The 16,392-nt window shown below is 52.0% G+C and overlaps 1 protein-coding gene across 1 annotated transcript in view; it reads right to left on the bottom strand.

Moving 5' to 3' along the window:
* Positions 1-2,754: 2,754 nt before the first annotated feature.
* Positions 2,755-16,392, bottom strand: part of HSF1 (heat shock transcription factor 1) — a 57,426-nt gene continuing 43,788 nt past the window's right edge. Inside the window, exons 10-13 of the mRNA XM_032693344.1 lie at positions 16,255-16,357; positions 15,885-15,950; positions 9,516-9,585; positions 2,755-3,263 (exon numbers count right to left, since the gene is read on the bottom strand). Of these exons, the coding sequence (XP_032549235.1) occupies positions 3,061-3,263; positions 9,516-9,585; positions 15,885-15,950; positions 16,255-16,357 (442 nt within the window). The 3' untranslated portion in view covers positions 2,755-3,060. The remainder of the gene's footprint in view (positions 3,264-9,515; positions 9,586-15,884; positions 15,951-16,254; positions 16,358-16,392) is intronic.

Raw genomic sequence — 16,392 nt, 5'->3', positions numbered from 1 at the left:
CACCGGGAGGGGATGGGTTTGGGGTGCCCTGGGGTGCTGGGGCACCGGGGGGGTGTTTTGGGGTACCCTGGGGTGCTGGGGGACCACTGGTTTTTTTGAGGTGCCAATGGGTGTTTTGGGGTGCCCCGGGGTGTTGGGGCACCATCTTTTGGGATGCCGGTGGGTTTTGGGGCACTGCTGGGCTTTGGGGTCCCCCTGGGCTTTGGGGTGCCGCAGAACTCCAGGGTACCAGGGGGTTTTGGGGTGGCACCGTGTTTCAGGGCACCACGGGGCTCTGGGGTGCTGCCTGCCAGGTTTTGGGGGCACCTCTGGGAGTCCAGGTGCTGTGGGGCTTTGGGGTCCCATGGAGTTTCAGGAGCCCCTGGGGCTTTGGGGCCCCCTGGGGTTTCGAGGTTTTGGGGTGCTGCTGGGCTTCGGGGCACCGTGGGACTTTGGGGTCCTGTGGGGCTTCAGGGACTCGTGTGGGGTTTTGCAGTCCCTGTGGTGTTTTGGGGTCCTGGGGCATTTTGGGATCCCTGCAGCGTTTCAGGGTCCCCTCAGGGTTTTGGGTTAGGGTGGGGTCCCCCCAGGGTTTGGGGTCCCCACGGGGTTCCGGGGTCCCCCCAGGGTTTGGGGTCCCCACGGGGTTCTGGGGTCCCCTCAGGGTTTGGGATCCCCATGGGGTTTGGGATCCCCATGGGGTTCTGGGGTCCCCTCAGGGTTTGGGATCCCCACGGGGTTTTGGGGTCCCCACAGGGTTTGGGATCCCCACGGGGTTCCGGGGTCCTCTCAGGGTTTGGGATCCCCACGGGGTTCTGGGGTCCCCCCAGGTTTCGGGGTCCCCACGGGGTTTTGGGGTCCCCACGGGGTTCCGGGGTCCCCTCAGGGTTTGGGGTCCCCACGGGGTTCTGGGGTCCCCTCAGGGTTTGGGATCCCCACGGGGTTCCAGGGTCCCCTCAGGGTTTGGGGTCCCCACGGGGTTCTGGGGTCCCCTCAGGTTTTGGGGTCCCCTCAGGGTTTGGGGTGCCCACGGGGTTTGGGATCCCCACGGGGTTCTGGGGTCCCCCCAGGTTTTGGGGTCCCCACGGGGTTCGGGATCCCCACGGGGTTCTGGGGTCCCCCCAGGTTTTGGGGTCCCCACGGGGTTTTGGGGTCCCCATGGGGTTCCGGGGTCCCCTCAGGGTTCTGGGGTCCCCTCAGGGTTTGGGGTCCCCTCAGGCTTTGGGGTGCCGTGGGGTCCCGGCAGAGATCACCCCCGGCCCCTCCCGCCAGCGCCACATCTGCAAACGTTTATTTCCTTTAAACCCCCCCCCCGGGTCCGGCTCCCCAAGGGCCAGGGGGGCACAGGGACGAGGGGGGACCCCTTCCCTGGGCACAGGAACCCCCATCCTGCACCCCATTCCCGGGCAGACCCCCTTCCTTCTGCTCCCTTGGTCCCCCCAGCTCCCCATTCCCGGCCATGCCCGGTGCCAGCAGGGGTTGTCCTGGTGCCAGGGGGGGGCTGTCCCAGTGCCATGGGGGCTGTCCCGGTGCAGGGGGGGCTGTCCCGGTGCCAGGGGGACTGTCCCGGTGTTGGGGGGGCTGTCCCTGTACCGTGGGGGGGCTATCTCAGTGTTGGGGGGGGCTGTCCCAGTGTTGGGGGGGCTGTCCCGGTGCCAAGGGGGGCTGTCCCAGTGCCAAGGGGGGCTGTCCCGGTGCCAAGGGGGGGCTGTCCCAGTGTTGGGGGGGCTGTCCCGGTGTTGGGGGGGCTGTCCCGCTGCCAAGGGGGGCTATCCCAGTGTTGGGGGGGGCTGTCCCAGTGTTGGGGGGGCTGTCCCGGTGTTGGGGGGGCTGTCCCGGTACCATGGGGGGGCTGTCCCAGTGTTGGGGGGGCTGTCCCGCTGCCAAGGGGGGCTATCCCAGTGTTGGGGGGGGCTGTACCAGTGTTGGGGGGGCTGTCCCGGTGCCAGGGGGGGCTGTCCCGGTGTCAGGGGGGGCTATCCCAGTGCCAGAGGGGTTGTCCCGGTGCCATGGGGGGGCTATCCCAGTGTTGGGGGGGCTGTCCCAGTGTTGGGGGGGCTGTCCCGCTGCCAAGGGGGGCTATCCCAGTGTTAGTGGAGGCTGTCCCAGTGCTGGGGGGGCTGTCCCGGTGCCAGGGGGGGCTGTACCAGTGTTGGGGGGGCTGTCCCGGTGCCAAGGGGGTCTATCCCAGTGCCAGAGGGGCTGTCCCGGTGCCAAGGGGGGCTGTCCCGGTGCCATGGGGGGGCTGTCCCGGTGCCATGGGGGGGCTATCCCAGTGTTGGGGGGGCTGTCCCGGTGCCAAGGGGGGCTGTCCCAGTGCCAAGGGGGGCTGTCCCGGTGTTGAGGGGGCTGTCCCGGTGCCAGGGGGGGCTGTCCCAGTGTTGGGGGGGCTGTCCCGGTGTTGGGGGGGCTGTCCCGATGCCAAGGGGGGCTGTCCCGGTGCCAAGGGGGGGCTGTCCCAGTGCCGGAGGGGCTGTCCCGGTGCCATGGGGGGGCTGTCCCAGTGTTGGGGGGGCTATCCCAGTGTCATGGGGGGCTGTCCCAGTGTTGGGGGGGCTATCCCAGTGTCATGGGGGGCTGTCCCAGTGTTGGGGGGGCTGTCCCAGTGTTGGGGGGGCTATCCCAGTGTCATGGGGGGCTGTCCCAGTGTTGGGGGGGCTGTCCCAGTGTTGGGGGGGCTATCCCAGTGTTGGGGGGGCTGTCCCAGTGTTAGGGGGGCTGTCCCGGTGTTGGGGGGGCTGTCCCGGTGCCAAGGGAGTCTATCCCAGTGCCAGAGGGGCTGTCCCGGTGCCATGGGGGGGGGGGGCTGTCCCAGTGTTGGGGGGGCTGTCCCGGTGCCAAGGGGGGCTATCCCGGTGCCAGGGGGGGCTATCCCAGTACCGTGGGGGGGCTGTCCCGGTGCCCCCCGTGCCCGTGGCGGGGGCTGAAGCGGGTCGGGGACACCTCATAAGCACACACACAACGACCCTCCCGGCGGGAGCGGGCGCGGCTCCGGCGTCTGTGCCGAGCGGGAGCTTCCCTTCAGTGCCTCCTCCTCCTCCTCCTCTTCCTCCTCCTCCTGGTCTCCTGTCCCTGCCGGCCTTAGGACACGCCGGGGTCCCTGGCGCGGGGCTCGGTGCCGGCCAGCAGGGAGCCGGGGGGCTCCTCGGGGTACTCGGCCCCGTCGGGGCAGAAGGGCCCCTCGCCCAGCTCGAAGAAGATGGGCAGCTCCCCCCCGGCCACGTCCACGGCGCTCGAGTCCACCAGGAAGAGCGGCTGAGCCGTGTAGTGAACCAGCTGCTTCCCTGGAATACCGAGGGGATCGGGCTGGGGTGGGCGGGGGGCACCTGGAATGGGCAGAGGGGGGCTGGGGTGGGCAGTGAAACGGCTGCTTCCCGGGAATACAGAGGGGGACGGGCAGGGAACTGGCTGCTTCCTGGGAATACCGAGGGGATTGGGCTGGGGTGGGCAGGGGGCACCTGGAATGGGCAGAGGGGGGGCTGGGGTGGGCAATGAACCAGCTGCTTCCCGGGAATACCGAGGGGATCGGGCTGGGGTGGGCAGGGGGCACCTGGAATGGGCAGAGGGGGGGCTGCGGTGGGCAATGAACTGACTGCTTCCTGGGAATACCGAGGGGATGGGGCTGGGGTGGGCAGGGGGCACTTGGAATGGGCAGAGGGGGGGCTGGGGTGGGCAATGAACTGGCTGCTTCACTGGGATACAGAGGGAGGACATGGGCAGGGAACTGGCTGCTTCCCGGGAATACCAAGGGGGACATGGTGGGCAGGGAACTGGCTGCTTCCTGGGAATACCAAGGGGGACATGGGCAGGGAACTGGCTGCTTCCTGGGAATACAGAGGGGAACATGGTCAGGGAACTGGCTGCTTCCCGGGAATATGGAGGGGGAATCTGGGCAGGGAACTGGCTGCTTCCTGGGAATACCGAGGGGATCGGGCTGGGGTGGGCGGGGGGCACCTGGAATGGGCAGAGGGGGGCTGGGGTGGGCAATGAACCGGCTGCTTCCCGGGAATACCGAGGGGGGACATGGGCAGGGAACAGGCTGCTTCCTGGGAATACCGAGGGGATCGGGCGGGGGTGGGCAGGGGACACCTGGAATGGGCAGAGGGGGGGCTGGGGTGGGCAATGAACCAGCTGCTTCCCGGGAATACCGAGGGGATCGGGCTGGGGTGGGCAGGGGGCACCTGGAATGGGCAGAGGGGGGGCTGCGGTGGGCAATGAACTGACTGCTTCCTGGGAATACCGAGGGGATGGGGCTGGGGTGGGCAGGGGGCACTTGGAATGGGCAGAGGGGGGGCTGGGGTGGGCAATGAACTGGCTGCTTCACTGGGATACAGAGGGAGGACATGGGCAGGGAACTGGCTGCTTCCCGGGAATACCAAGGGGGACATGGTGGGCAGGGAACTGGCTGCTTCCTGGGAATACCAAGGGGGACATGGGCAGGGAACTGGCTGCTTCCTGGGAATACAGAGGGGAACATGGTCAGGGAACTGGCTGCTTCCCGGGAATATGGAGGGGGAATCTGGGCAGGGAACTGGCTGCTTCCTGGGAATATGGAGGGGATCGGGCTGGGGTGGGCGGGGGGCACCTGGAATGGGCAGAGGGGGGGCTGCGGTGGGCAATGAACCAGCTGCTTCCCGGGAATACCGAGGGGATGGGGCTGGGGTGGGCAGGGGGCACCTGGAATGGGCAGAGGGGGGATGGGATGGGCAGTGAAATGGCTGCTTCCCGGGAATACAGAGGGGATCGGGCTGGGGTGGGCAGGGGGCACCTGGAATGGGCAGAGGGAGGGCTGGGGTGGGCAGTGAAACGGCTGCTTCCCGGGAATACAGAGGGGGACATGGGCAGGGAACTGGCTGCTTCCTGGGAATATAGAGGGGGACATGGGCAGGGAACAGGCTGCTTCCTGGGATATGGAGGGGAAATATGGGCAGGGAACTGGCTGCTTCCTGGGAATACAGAGGGGATCGGGCTGGGGTGGGCGGGGGGCACCTGGAATGGGCAGAGGGGGGCTGGGGTGGGCAATGAACCGGCTGCTTCCCGGGAATACCGAGGGGGGACATGGGCAGGGAACTGGCTGCTTCCTGGGAATACCGAGGGGCTGGGGCTGGGGTGGGCAGGGGGCACCTGGAATGGGCAGAGGGGGGCTGGGGTGGGCAGTGAAACGGCTGCTTCCCGGGAATATGGAGGGGGGACATGGGCAGGGAACTGGCTGCTTCCCAGGAATACCAAGGGGGAGGACATGGTGGGCAGTGAACTGGCTGCTTCCCGGGAATACGGAGGGGGAACATGGTGGGCAGGGAACTGGCTGCTTCCCGGGAATACAGAGGGGGGACACGGTGGGGGTCTGGGGTGGGCAGGGGGTATGGGATGGACTGGGGGGATCTGGGATGGGCAGGGAACTGGCTGCTTCCTGGGAATACAGAGGGGCACATGGGCAAGGAACTGGCTGCTTCCTGGGAATATGGAGGGGAGCATGGGCAGGGAACAGGCTGCTTCCCAGGAATACAGAGGGGGAACACGGGCAGGGAACAGGCTGCTTCCCAGGAATACAGAGGGGGGACATGGGCAGGGAACTGGCTGCTTCCTGGGAATATGGAGGGGGACATGGGCAGGGAACTGGCTGCTTCCTGGGAATATGGAGGGGGACATGGGCAGGGAACTGGCTGCTTCCCGGGAATATGGAGGGAGAATCTGGGCAGGGAACTGGCTGCTTCCCGGGAATACAGAAGGGGAACATGGGCAGGGAACTGGCTGCTTCCCGGGAATATGGAGGGGGAATCTGGGCAGGGAACTGGCTGCTTCCCGGGAATACAGAGGGGGAACATGGGCAGGGAACAGGCTGCTTCCTGGGAATACAGAAGGGGAACATGGGCAGGGAACTGGCTGCTTCCCAGGAATACGGAGGGGGAACATGGGCAGGGAACTGGCTGCTTCCTGGGAATACAGAGGGGGCACAGAGTGGGGGTCTGGGGTGGACAGGGGGGCATGGGATGAACAGAGGGGATCTGGGATGGACAGAGGGGATCTGGGATGGGCAGGGAACCGGCTGCTTCCCGGGAATACAGAGGGGAACATGGGCAGGGAACTGGCTGCTTCCCGGGAATACGCAGGGGGCACAGGGTGGGGGTCTGGGGTGGGCAGGGGGTATGGGATGGACTGGGGGGTTCTGGGATGGACTGGGGGGATATGGGATGGGCAGGGAACCAGCTGCTTCCCGGGAATAGAGAGGGAACATGTGGGGACACTGGGATGGACTGGGGGGGTATGGGATGGACTGGGGGGTTCTGGGATGGACTGGGGGGATATGGGATGGGCAGGGAACCAGCTGCTTCCCGGGAATAGAGAGGGAACATGTGGGGACACTGGGATGGACTGGGGGGGTATGGGATGGACTGGGGGGATCTGGGATGGACTGGGGGGGTATGGGATGGACTGGGGGGATCTGGGATGGGCAGGGAACCAGCTGCTTCCCGGGAATAGAGAGGGAACATGTGGGAGCACTGGGATGGACTGGGGGGATGTGGGAGGGACAGAGGGGATCTGGGATGGACTGGGGGGATCTGGGATGGGCAGGGAACCAGCTGCTTCCCGGGAATAGACGGGACATGTGGGATGGGCAGGGGGGGTATGGGATGGGCACGGTGGGAGCACTGGGATGGACTGGGGGGATCTGGGATGGACTGGGAGGGTCTGGGATGGACTGGGGGGATCTGGGATGGACAGTGAACCAGCTGCTTCCCGGGAATAGAGAGGGGACATGTGGGGACACTGGGATGGACTGGGGGGATCTGGGATGGGCAGGGAACCGGCTGCTTCCCTGGGAACAGGGCCTGTGGGAGCACTGGGATGGACTGGGGGGATCTGGGATGGACTGGGGGGATCTGGGATGGAAGAAGGGGATGGAAGAAGGAGCCAAGCCAGCAGCAGGAAGAGGAATCCCAGGATGGGTTGGAGGGACCTTAAAACCCCCCCAGGGACACCCTGGCCCGGGACACTCCCAGGGATGGGGCAGCCACCACATTCCAAGGGTGGAATTCCAAGGGGTCAGTTCCTGCCAGGGCCCCACTGAGGTGCTCCAGGCTCCCTCCTCATTCCCATTAGGGATGGAATAACAATTCCCATTTTTAGGGATGGAATAACAATTCCCATTTTTAGGGATGGAATAACAATTCCCACTGGGGATGGAATAACAATTCCCATTTTTAGGGATGGAATAACAATTCCCATTTTTAGGGATGGAATAACAATTCCCATTAGGGATGGAATAAAAACTCCCATTTTTAGGGATGGAATAACAATTCCCATTGGGGATGGAATAACAATTCCCACTGGGGATGGAATAACAACTCCCATTTTTAGGGATGGAATAACAATTCCCATTAGGGATGGAATAAAAACTCCCATTTTTAGGGATGGAATAACAATTCCCATAGGGATGGAATAACAATTCCCACTGGGGATGGAATAACAACTCCCATTTTTAGGGATGGAATAACAATTCCCATTGGGGATGGAATAAAAACTCCCATTTTTAGGGATGGAATAACAATTCCCTTCAGGGATGGAATAACAATTCCCATTGGGGATGGAATAACAACTCCCATTTTTAGGGATGGAATAACAATTCCCATTTTTAGGGATGGAATAACAACTCCCATTTTTAGGGATGGAATAACAACTCCCATTTTTAGGGATGGAATAACAACTCCCATTTTTAGGGATGGAATAAAAATTCCCTTCAGGGATGGAATAACAATTCCCATTAGGGATGGAATAACAATTCCAACTGGGGACTGAATAACAATTCCCATTTTTAGGGATGGAATAACAATTCCCATTTTTAGGGATGGAATAACAACTCCCATTAGGGATGGAATAACAATTCCCATTTTTAGGGATAGAACAGCAATTCCTATCAGGGATTTCCACCCCCAGCTCAGATCCCACTCCCCACTTCCTCATTCCCAGGCCCGGCAGCCTCAGGGGAATCCCTGTCCCCAGTCCCAATTTTTGGGATCAGGAATGGCTCTGCCCCCTCCCCAATCCCAGTTTTTGGGATCAGGAATGGCTCTGTCCCCTCCCCAATCCCGGTTTTTGGGATCAGGGAGTCTCTGCCCCCTCCCCAATCCCAGTTTTTGGGATCAGGGAGTCTCTGCCCCCTCCCCAATCCCAGTTTTTGGGATCAGGGAGTCTCTGCCCCCTCCCCAATCCCAGTTTTTGGGATCAGGGAGTCTCTGCCCCCTCCCCAATCCCAGTTTTTGGGATCAGGGAGTCTCTGTCCCCTCCCCAATCCCAGTTTTTGGGATCAGGGAGTCTCTGCCCCTTCCCCAATCCCAGTTTCTGGGATCAGGGAGTCTCTGTCCCCTCCCCAATCCTGGTTTTTGGGATCAGGAATGGCTCTGTCCCCTCCCCAATCCTGGTTTTTGGGATCAGGGAGTCTCTGCCCCCTCCCCAATCCCAGTTTTTGGGATCAGGGAGTCTCTGCCCCCTCCCCAATCCCAGTTTTTGGGATCAGGAATGGCTCTGCCCCCTCCCCAATCCCAGTTTTTGGGATCAGGGAGTCTCTGCCCCTTCCCCAATCCCAGTTTTTGGGATCAGGGAGTCTCTGCCCCCTCCCCAATCCCGGTTTTTGGGATCAGGGAATCTCTGCCCCCTCCCCAATCCCAGTTTTTGGGATCAGGGAGTCTCTGTCCCTTCCCCAATCCCAGTTTTTGGGATCAGGGAGTCTCTGTCCCTTCCCCAATCCCAGTTTTTGGGATCAGGGAGTCTCTGCCCCCTCCCCAATCCTGATTTTTGGGATCAGGGAGTCTTTGGCCCTTCCCCAATCCCAGTTTTTGGGATCAGGGAGTCTCTGCCCCCTCCCCAATCCCGATTTTTGGGATCAGGGAGTCTCTGTCCCCTCCCCAATCCCAGTTTTTGGGATCAGGGAGTCTCTGTCCCCTCCCCAATCCTGGTTTTTGGGATCAGGGAGTCTTTGGCCCTTCCCCAATCCCAGTTTTTGGGATCAGGGAGTCTCTGTCCCTTCCCCAATCCTGATTTTTGGGATCAGGGAGTCTCTGTCCCCTCCCCAATCCTGGTTTTTGGGATCAGGGAGTCTCTGTCCCCTCCCCAATCCTGGTTTTTGGGATCAGGGAGTCTCTGTCCCCTCCCCAATCCTGGTTTTTGGGATCAGGGAGTCTCTGTCCCCTCCCCAATCCTGGTTTTTGGGATCAGGGAGTCTCTGTCCCCTCCCCAATCCCAGTTTTTGGGATCAGGGAGTCTCTGTCCCTTCCCCAATCCCAGTTTCTGGGATCAGGGAGTCTCTGTCCCCTCCCCAATCCTGATTTTTGGGATCAGGGAGTCTCTGGCCCCTCCCCAATCCCAGTTTTTGGGATCAGGGAGTCTCTGTCCCCTCCCCAATCCCAGTTTTTGGGATCAGGGAGTCTCTGTCCCCTCCCCAATCCCAGTTTTTGGGATCAGGGAGTCCCTGCCCCTCCCCAATCCCAGTTTTTGGGATCAGGGAGTCCCTGCCCCTCCCCAATCCCAGTTTTTGGTACCTGTATCCGCCGTTCCCGCCTCTGTCTCCGTGGGTTTCTGCTGCTCCTGAGCCGAGAGGAGATCCTGGATCTGCAGCAGTTTCATTAATTAATTAATACATTTATACATCAATTAATATATTAATTAACTAATATATTTATAGTCCCCCAATATCAGATTGATTTCACGTTGTATATTATATAATCCAGAATGTAACATGTGGACAGATATTAATAATCATATTATAAGTATTTAATAAGATATAATAAAATATTATTAATATATTAATATACAGATATAATAATATATCAATAATAATATATTATTAATATATTTATAGTTCTATATCAGGTTGATATCATGTTAAATAATATATAGAATATATATCATGCATATTATATATATTATATATATTATATATATTATATATATTATATATTATATATATTATATATATTATATATATTACATAATATATACAATATATATTATATATATTCTATATATAGAATATATATTATAGAATATATATTCTATATGCTATATGATATAGAATATAACATGTGGCCAAATTTTAATAATTATAAGTATTTCATAAGATATAATAATATATTATCAATATATTAATATATTAAACTATTAATATATCACCAATAATATCTTATTATTATATTATATAGTAAATAGGATATATATTCTATAATATATATAATATATATTTTAGAATATATTTTCTATGTATTATATAATGCAGAATGTAACATGTGGCCAAATTTTAATAATCATGTTCTAAGTATTTAATAAGATATAATAATATATTATTAATATATTAATATATTAACATATCAATAATAATACATTATTAATATATTTATAGTTCTATATCAGATTGATATCATGTTAAACAATGTATGGAATATATATATAATTTCTAACATATATTACATAATATATACAAAATATACTCTATATATTATGCAATATATAGAATATATATTATAGAATATATATTCTATGCACTATATGATATAGAAAATAACATGTGGCCAAATTTCAAAAATTATAAATATTTAATAAGATATAATAATATGTTATTAATATATTAATGTATAAGTGTTAATATATCAATAATAATATATTATAGGATATATACAATATATATTCTGTAATATATATAATATATATTATATAATATATACTCTGTATATTATATAATACAGACTGTAACATGTGGCCACATTTTAATAATCATATTTATTTCAAAGAATATAATAATATATTATTACTGTGTTAATATTAATATATCAATAATAATACCTTATTAATATATTACATAATATATATTATATGTATACATACACATATATATATATATTTTAGAATATATATTCTATATATTCTATAATCCAGAATGTAACATGTGGCCACGTTTTAATAATCATGTTATAAGTATTTCATAAGATATAATAAAATATATTAATTAATATATCGATATATTAATATAAAATAATAATATATTATTAATACATTTATAGTTCTATCTCAGATTGATGCTGTAACATAATATATAGAATATATATTATAGAATATTATATATATGCTATAATATATATTCTATATATTCTATAATATATGATATATATATTTTAGAATATATATTATATATATTATATAATACAGAATATATATTATAGAATACATATTCTATATATTCTATAATCTAGAATGTAACATGTGGCCACGTTTTAATAATCATATTATAAATATTTCATAAGATATAATAATATATAATTAATATATTATTATGCCAATATATTAATATATCAATAATAATATATTATTAATGTATTTATAGTTCTATATCAGACTGATATCATGTTAAATAATATATAGAATATATATTATATATATTATGTATATTACATAATATAAATGATATATATTCCATATATTATATAATATATAGAATATATATTATGCAATATATATTCTATATACTATATGATATAGAATATAACATGTGGCCAAATTTTAATCATTATAAGTAATTCATAGCATATAACAATATATTATTATTATATTTATATATTAAAATATTAATATATCAATAATAATACCTTATTAATACATCATATAATATATGCAATATATATTCTGTAATATACATAATATATATTTTAGAATATATATTCTATATATTCTGTAATACAGAATGTAACATGTGGCCACATTTTAATAATCATGTTATAGGTATTTCTTAAGATATAATAATATATTATTAAATTGTTAATATATTAAGATATTAATATATAAAAATAATATATTATTAACATATTTATAGACCTATATCAGATTGATATCATGTTACATAATATATAGAATATATATTATATAATATTATATACATTATTTATTTTATATATATTACATAATATATACAATGTGTATTTTATATATTATAATATAGAATATAACATGTGGCCAAATTTTAATCATTATAAGTATTTAATAAGATATAATAATATATCATTCATCTATTAATATATAGAAATATTAATATACTTATTATATTTAATATTATATCTAATAACTTATTAATATATAATATATACAATATATATTATATAATATATATAACATATATATTAGAATAGATATAATGATATGTTATTAATATATTATTAATATATTAACATATCAAAAATAATATATTGTTAATATATTTATAATTCTATATCAGATTCATATCATGTTACATAATAAATAGAATATATATTATATGATATTATATATATTACATAACATATATGATATATATTCTATATATTATGGACTATATAAAATATATATTATAGAATATACATTATATAACATATAATATATAATTATGTGTAATATATAATTATTATATTTAATATACATCACATATAAATTACTATACATATTATTAATATATTAATATATATTACATATATTGTATATAATATATAATATATATTATATATACAATATATATAATATATAACATATTATATATACTTATTATATTACAAATATAATTTTATATTTATATAATATAGAATATAACATGTAGCCAAATTATAATCATTATAAGAATTTCATAACAGATAATTATTTTACATAAATAATATTACATAGTATATTACTATATCATTACATATATTCTATTATTAAATATATTCCATATAACATATTTAATATAAAATATATATTCTTATATATTGTCTGATTTAATAACATTAATATTCTTGTAATAGATGATGTAATAACACCATACTAACATATAAATAATGCAATAATAAAATCCTTTAACAGCCACATGACATAATTATGCATTAATATAATTAACATTTGTTATGTTATTAATTACTAGGAAATAATAATACATAATTAATGCCTATAATTAATATCTATATATAATTTATTTGGATTTATTCAGAACTTGCTAACAGAGCCCTCAGAGAGTTGCAGATCCCACCAATCCCTCCTGGATCTCCTGACCCTTCCCTGGATCCCACCAATCCCTCCTGGATCTCCTGCTCCTTCCCTGGATCCCACCAATCCCTCCCGGATCTCCTGACCCTTCCCTGGATCCCACCAATCCCTCCTGGATCTCCTGACCCTTCCCTGGATCCCACCAATCCCTCCTGGATCTCCTGCTCTTCCCTGGATCCCACCAATCCCTCCTGGATCTCCTGCTCCTTCCCTGGATCCCACCAATCCCTCCTGGATCTCCTGCTCCTTCCCTGGATCCCACCAATCCCTCCTGGATCTCCTGCTCCTTCCCTGGATCCCACCAATCCCTCCTGGATCTCCTGCTCCATCCCTGGATCCCACCAATCCCTCCTGGATCTCCTGCTCCTTCCCCAGATCCCACCAATCCCTCCTGGATATCCTGACTCTTCCCTGCTCCTTCCCTGGATCCCACCAATCCCTCCTGGATCTCCTGCTCCTTCCCTGGATCCCACCAATCCCTCCTGGATCTCCTGACCCTTCCCTGGATCCCACCAATCCCTCCTGGATCTCCTGACCCTTCCCCAGATCCCACCAATCCCTCCTGGATCTCCTGACTTTTCCCCAGATCCCACCAATCCCTCCTGGATCTTCTGACCCTTCCCTGGATCCCACCAATCCCTCCTGGATCTCCTGACTTTTCCCCAGATCCCACCAATCCCTCCTGGATCTTCTGACCCTTCCCTGGATCCCACCAATCCCTCCTGGATCTCCTGACCCTTCCCTGCTCCATCCCTGGATCCCACCAATCCCTCCTGGATCTCCTGACCCTTCCCTGGATCCCACCAATCCCTCCTGGATCTCCTGATCCTTCCCTGGATCCCACCAATCCCTCCTGGATCTCCTGATCCTTCCCTGGATCCCACCAATCCCTCCTGGATCTCCTGACCCTTCCCTGGATCCCACCAATCCCTCCTGGATCTCCCAACCCTTCCCCGGATCCCACCAATCCCTCCTGGATCTCCTGCTCCTTCCCCAGATCCCACCAATCCCTCCTGGATCTCCTGCTCCTTCCCTGGATCCCACCAATCCCTCCTGGATCTCCTGCTCCTTCCCCAGATCCCACCAATCCCTCCTGGATCTCCTGACCCTTCCCTGGATCCCACCAATCCCTCCTGGATCTCCTGCTCCTTCCCCAGATCCCACCAATCCCTCCTGGATCTCCTGACCCTTCCCTGGATCCCACCAATCCCTCCTGGATCTCCTGACCCTCCCCTGGATCCCACCAATCCTTCACAGATCTCCTGCTCCTTCCCTGGATCCCACCAATCCCTCCTGGATCTCCTGACCCTTCCCTGCTCCTTCCCTGGATCCCACCAATCCCTCCTGGATCTCCTGACCCTTCCCCGGATCCCACCAATCCCTCCTGGATTTCCTGACCTTCCCTGGATCCCACCAATCCCTCCTGGATCTCCCGACCCTTCCCTGGATCCCACCAATCCCTCCTGGATCTCCTGACCCTTCCCTGGATCCCACCAATCCCTCCTGGATCTCCTGACCCTTCCCTGGATCCCACCAATCCCTCCTGGATCTCCTGACCCTTCCCTGGATCCCACCAATCCCTCCTGGATCTCCTGCTCCTTCCCTGGATCCCACCAATCCCTCCTGGATCTCCTGCTCCTTCCCCAGATCCCACCAATCCCTCCTGGATCTCCTGCTCCTTCCCTGGATCCCACCAATCCCTCCTGGATCTCCTGACCCTTCCCTGGATCCCACCAATCCCTCCTGGATCTCCTGACCCTTCCCTGGATCCCACCAATCTCTCCTGGATCTCCTGACCCTTCCCTGCTCCTTCCCCGGATCCCACCAATCCCTCCTGGATCTCCTGCTCCTTCTCTGGATCCCACCAATCCCTCCTGGATCTCCTGCTCCTTCCCTGGATCCCACCAATCCCTCCTGGATCTCCTGCTCCTTCCCTGGATCCCACCAATCCCTCCTGGATCTCCTGCTCCTTCCCTGGATCCCACCAATCCCTCCTGGATCTCCTGCTCCATCCCTGGATCCCACCAATCCCTCCTGGATCTCCTGCTCCATCCCTGGATCCCACCAATCCCTCCTGGATCTCCTGCTCCTTCCCTGGATCCCACCAATCCCTCCTGGATCTCCTGCTCCTTCCCTGGATCCCACCAATCCCTCCTGGATCTCCTGCTCCTTCCCTGGATCCCACCAATCCCTCCTGGATATCCTGACTCTTCCCCAGATCCCACCAACCCCTTATCCTGCGGGATTCCCAGCTGGGAGCTGCACTGGCACCCACATTCCAGGCGTGTTCCCGAGCGGGGAAGGGGATCCCAAAGGAGCTCGGGGGGGTTGTTTTCCTTAGGGAAAAGCCCCTGTTCCATCCCCTTCCTCACATCCCTCCCAGGAGCATCCCGGGATCTCCTGGGGGGGCACAGCTCCCCTGCCAAGGGATCCAGGTCGGCTTTCCCTGGATTCCCAAACCTTTTGGGACGTTTCCAGTCCTGCACTGGGGGAGGGGGGAAACCCACCCCAAAATATCGCTTTGGGGTTTCCGTGGGAAGAGCAGGGATTTGGGAACAGCCTCCAGGGCTCTCCGGCCATCGGGATCCGGCCGATCCCAGGGCTGCAGCTCCGGATTGGGATGTGACTCCCACCCAAGGAGCTTCCTCGGGAAAAGCTGAGGGGGTGAGGAAGGGAAAAGGGGTTTTTTGGGAACCACGGGCTCCGGGGCCCTTCCCGGAGCTGGGGCAGGGGGCTGGGATTTCACCGATTCCTGGGATGGGATAATCCAGTTATTCCCACTCGGAGGCTCCCAGTTCCCACCGAATCCCACCTCCCTCCTCCCGGGACAGCCCTGGGAGCCTGGAAAATCCCCGGGAATGGCGGGAACTCACGCTGGCCAAGCTGCTGTCCAGGTCGGGGAGGTTCATGTCCGTAACCGTCATGGAAGGGCTGAACAGCTGCCGAGGGAAAAACGGGGATCAGAGGGAAAAACAGGGATCCAGGGACGCTCCCAAGCTCATGGATGAAGCCACCGTGGTCCAGTGAGACCCCAGGGAGGGAATCACGGAACATCCCGACGGGAAGGGACCCCCGGGGATCCGAGTCCAACCCCAGGAGCCCCAAAATCCCACCCGTGTCCCTGAGAGCCTTTTCCAAAGGCTTTTCCCGGACTTTGGGGGCTCGGGGCTGTGGGCGCTTCCCTGGGGGGGCTGTCCCAGCTCCTGGGAATCCCGGGAATGCCGGGATCCCGGGAATACTCACGTCCAGCAGGGCGCTGTCCATGCTGAAGCCGTGCGTGCTCAGCATGGTCTGCAGGTTGTCCAGGTTGGAGTCGATGGTGTCCAGGTGGTCGTTGAGTTCATTCCTGGCGGGAAGGAAGGGCGGGAGCAGGGAATCAGT

This window comes from Chiroxiphia lanceolata, chromosome 1 (assembly GCF_009829145.1).
Source record: "Chiroxiphia lanceolata isolate bChiLan1 chromosome 1, bChiLan1.pri, whole genome shotgun sequence".
In the NCBI taxonomy this organism is placed as follows: Eukaryota; Metazoa; Chordata; class Aves; order Passeriformes; family Pipridae; genus Chiroxiphia; species Chiroxiphia lanceolata.
Note: the sequence above shows the minus strand (reverse complement) of the source record. Positions and strands in the feature narration are given on the sequence as shown.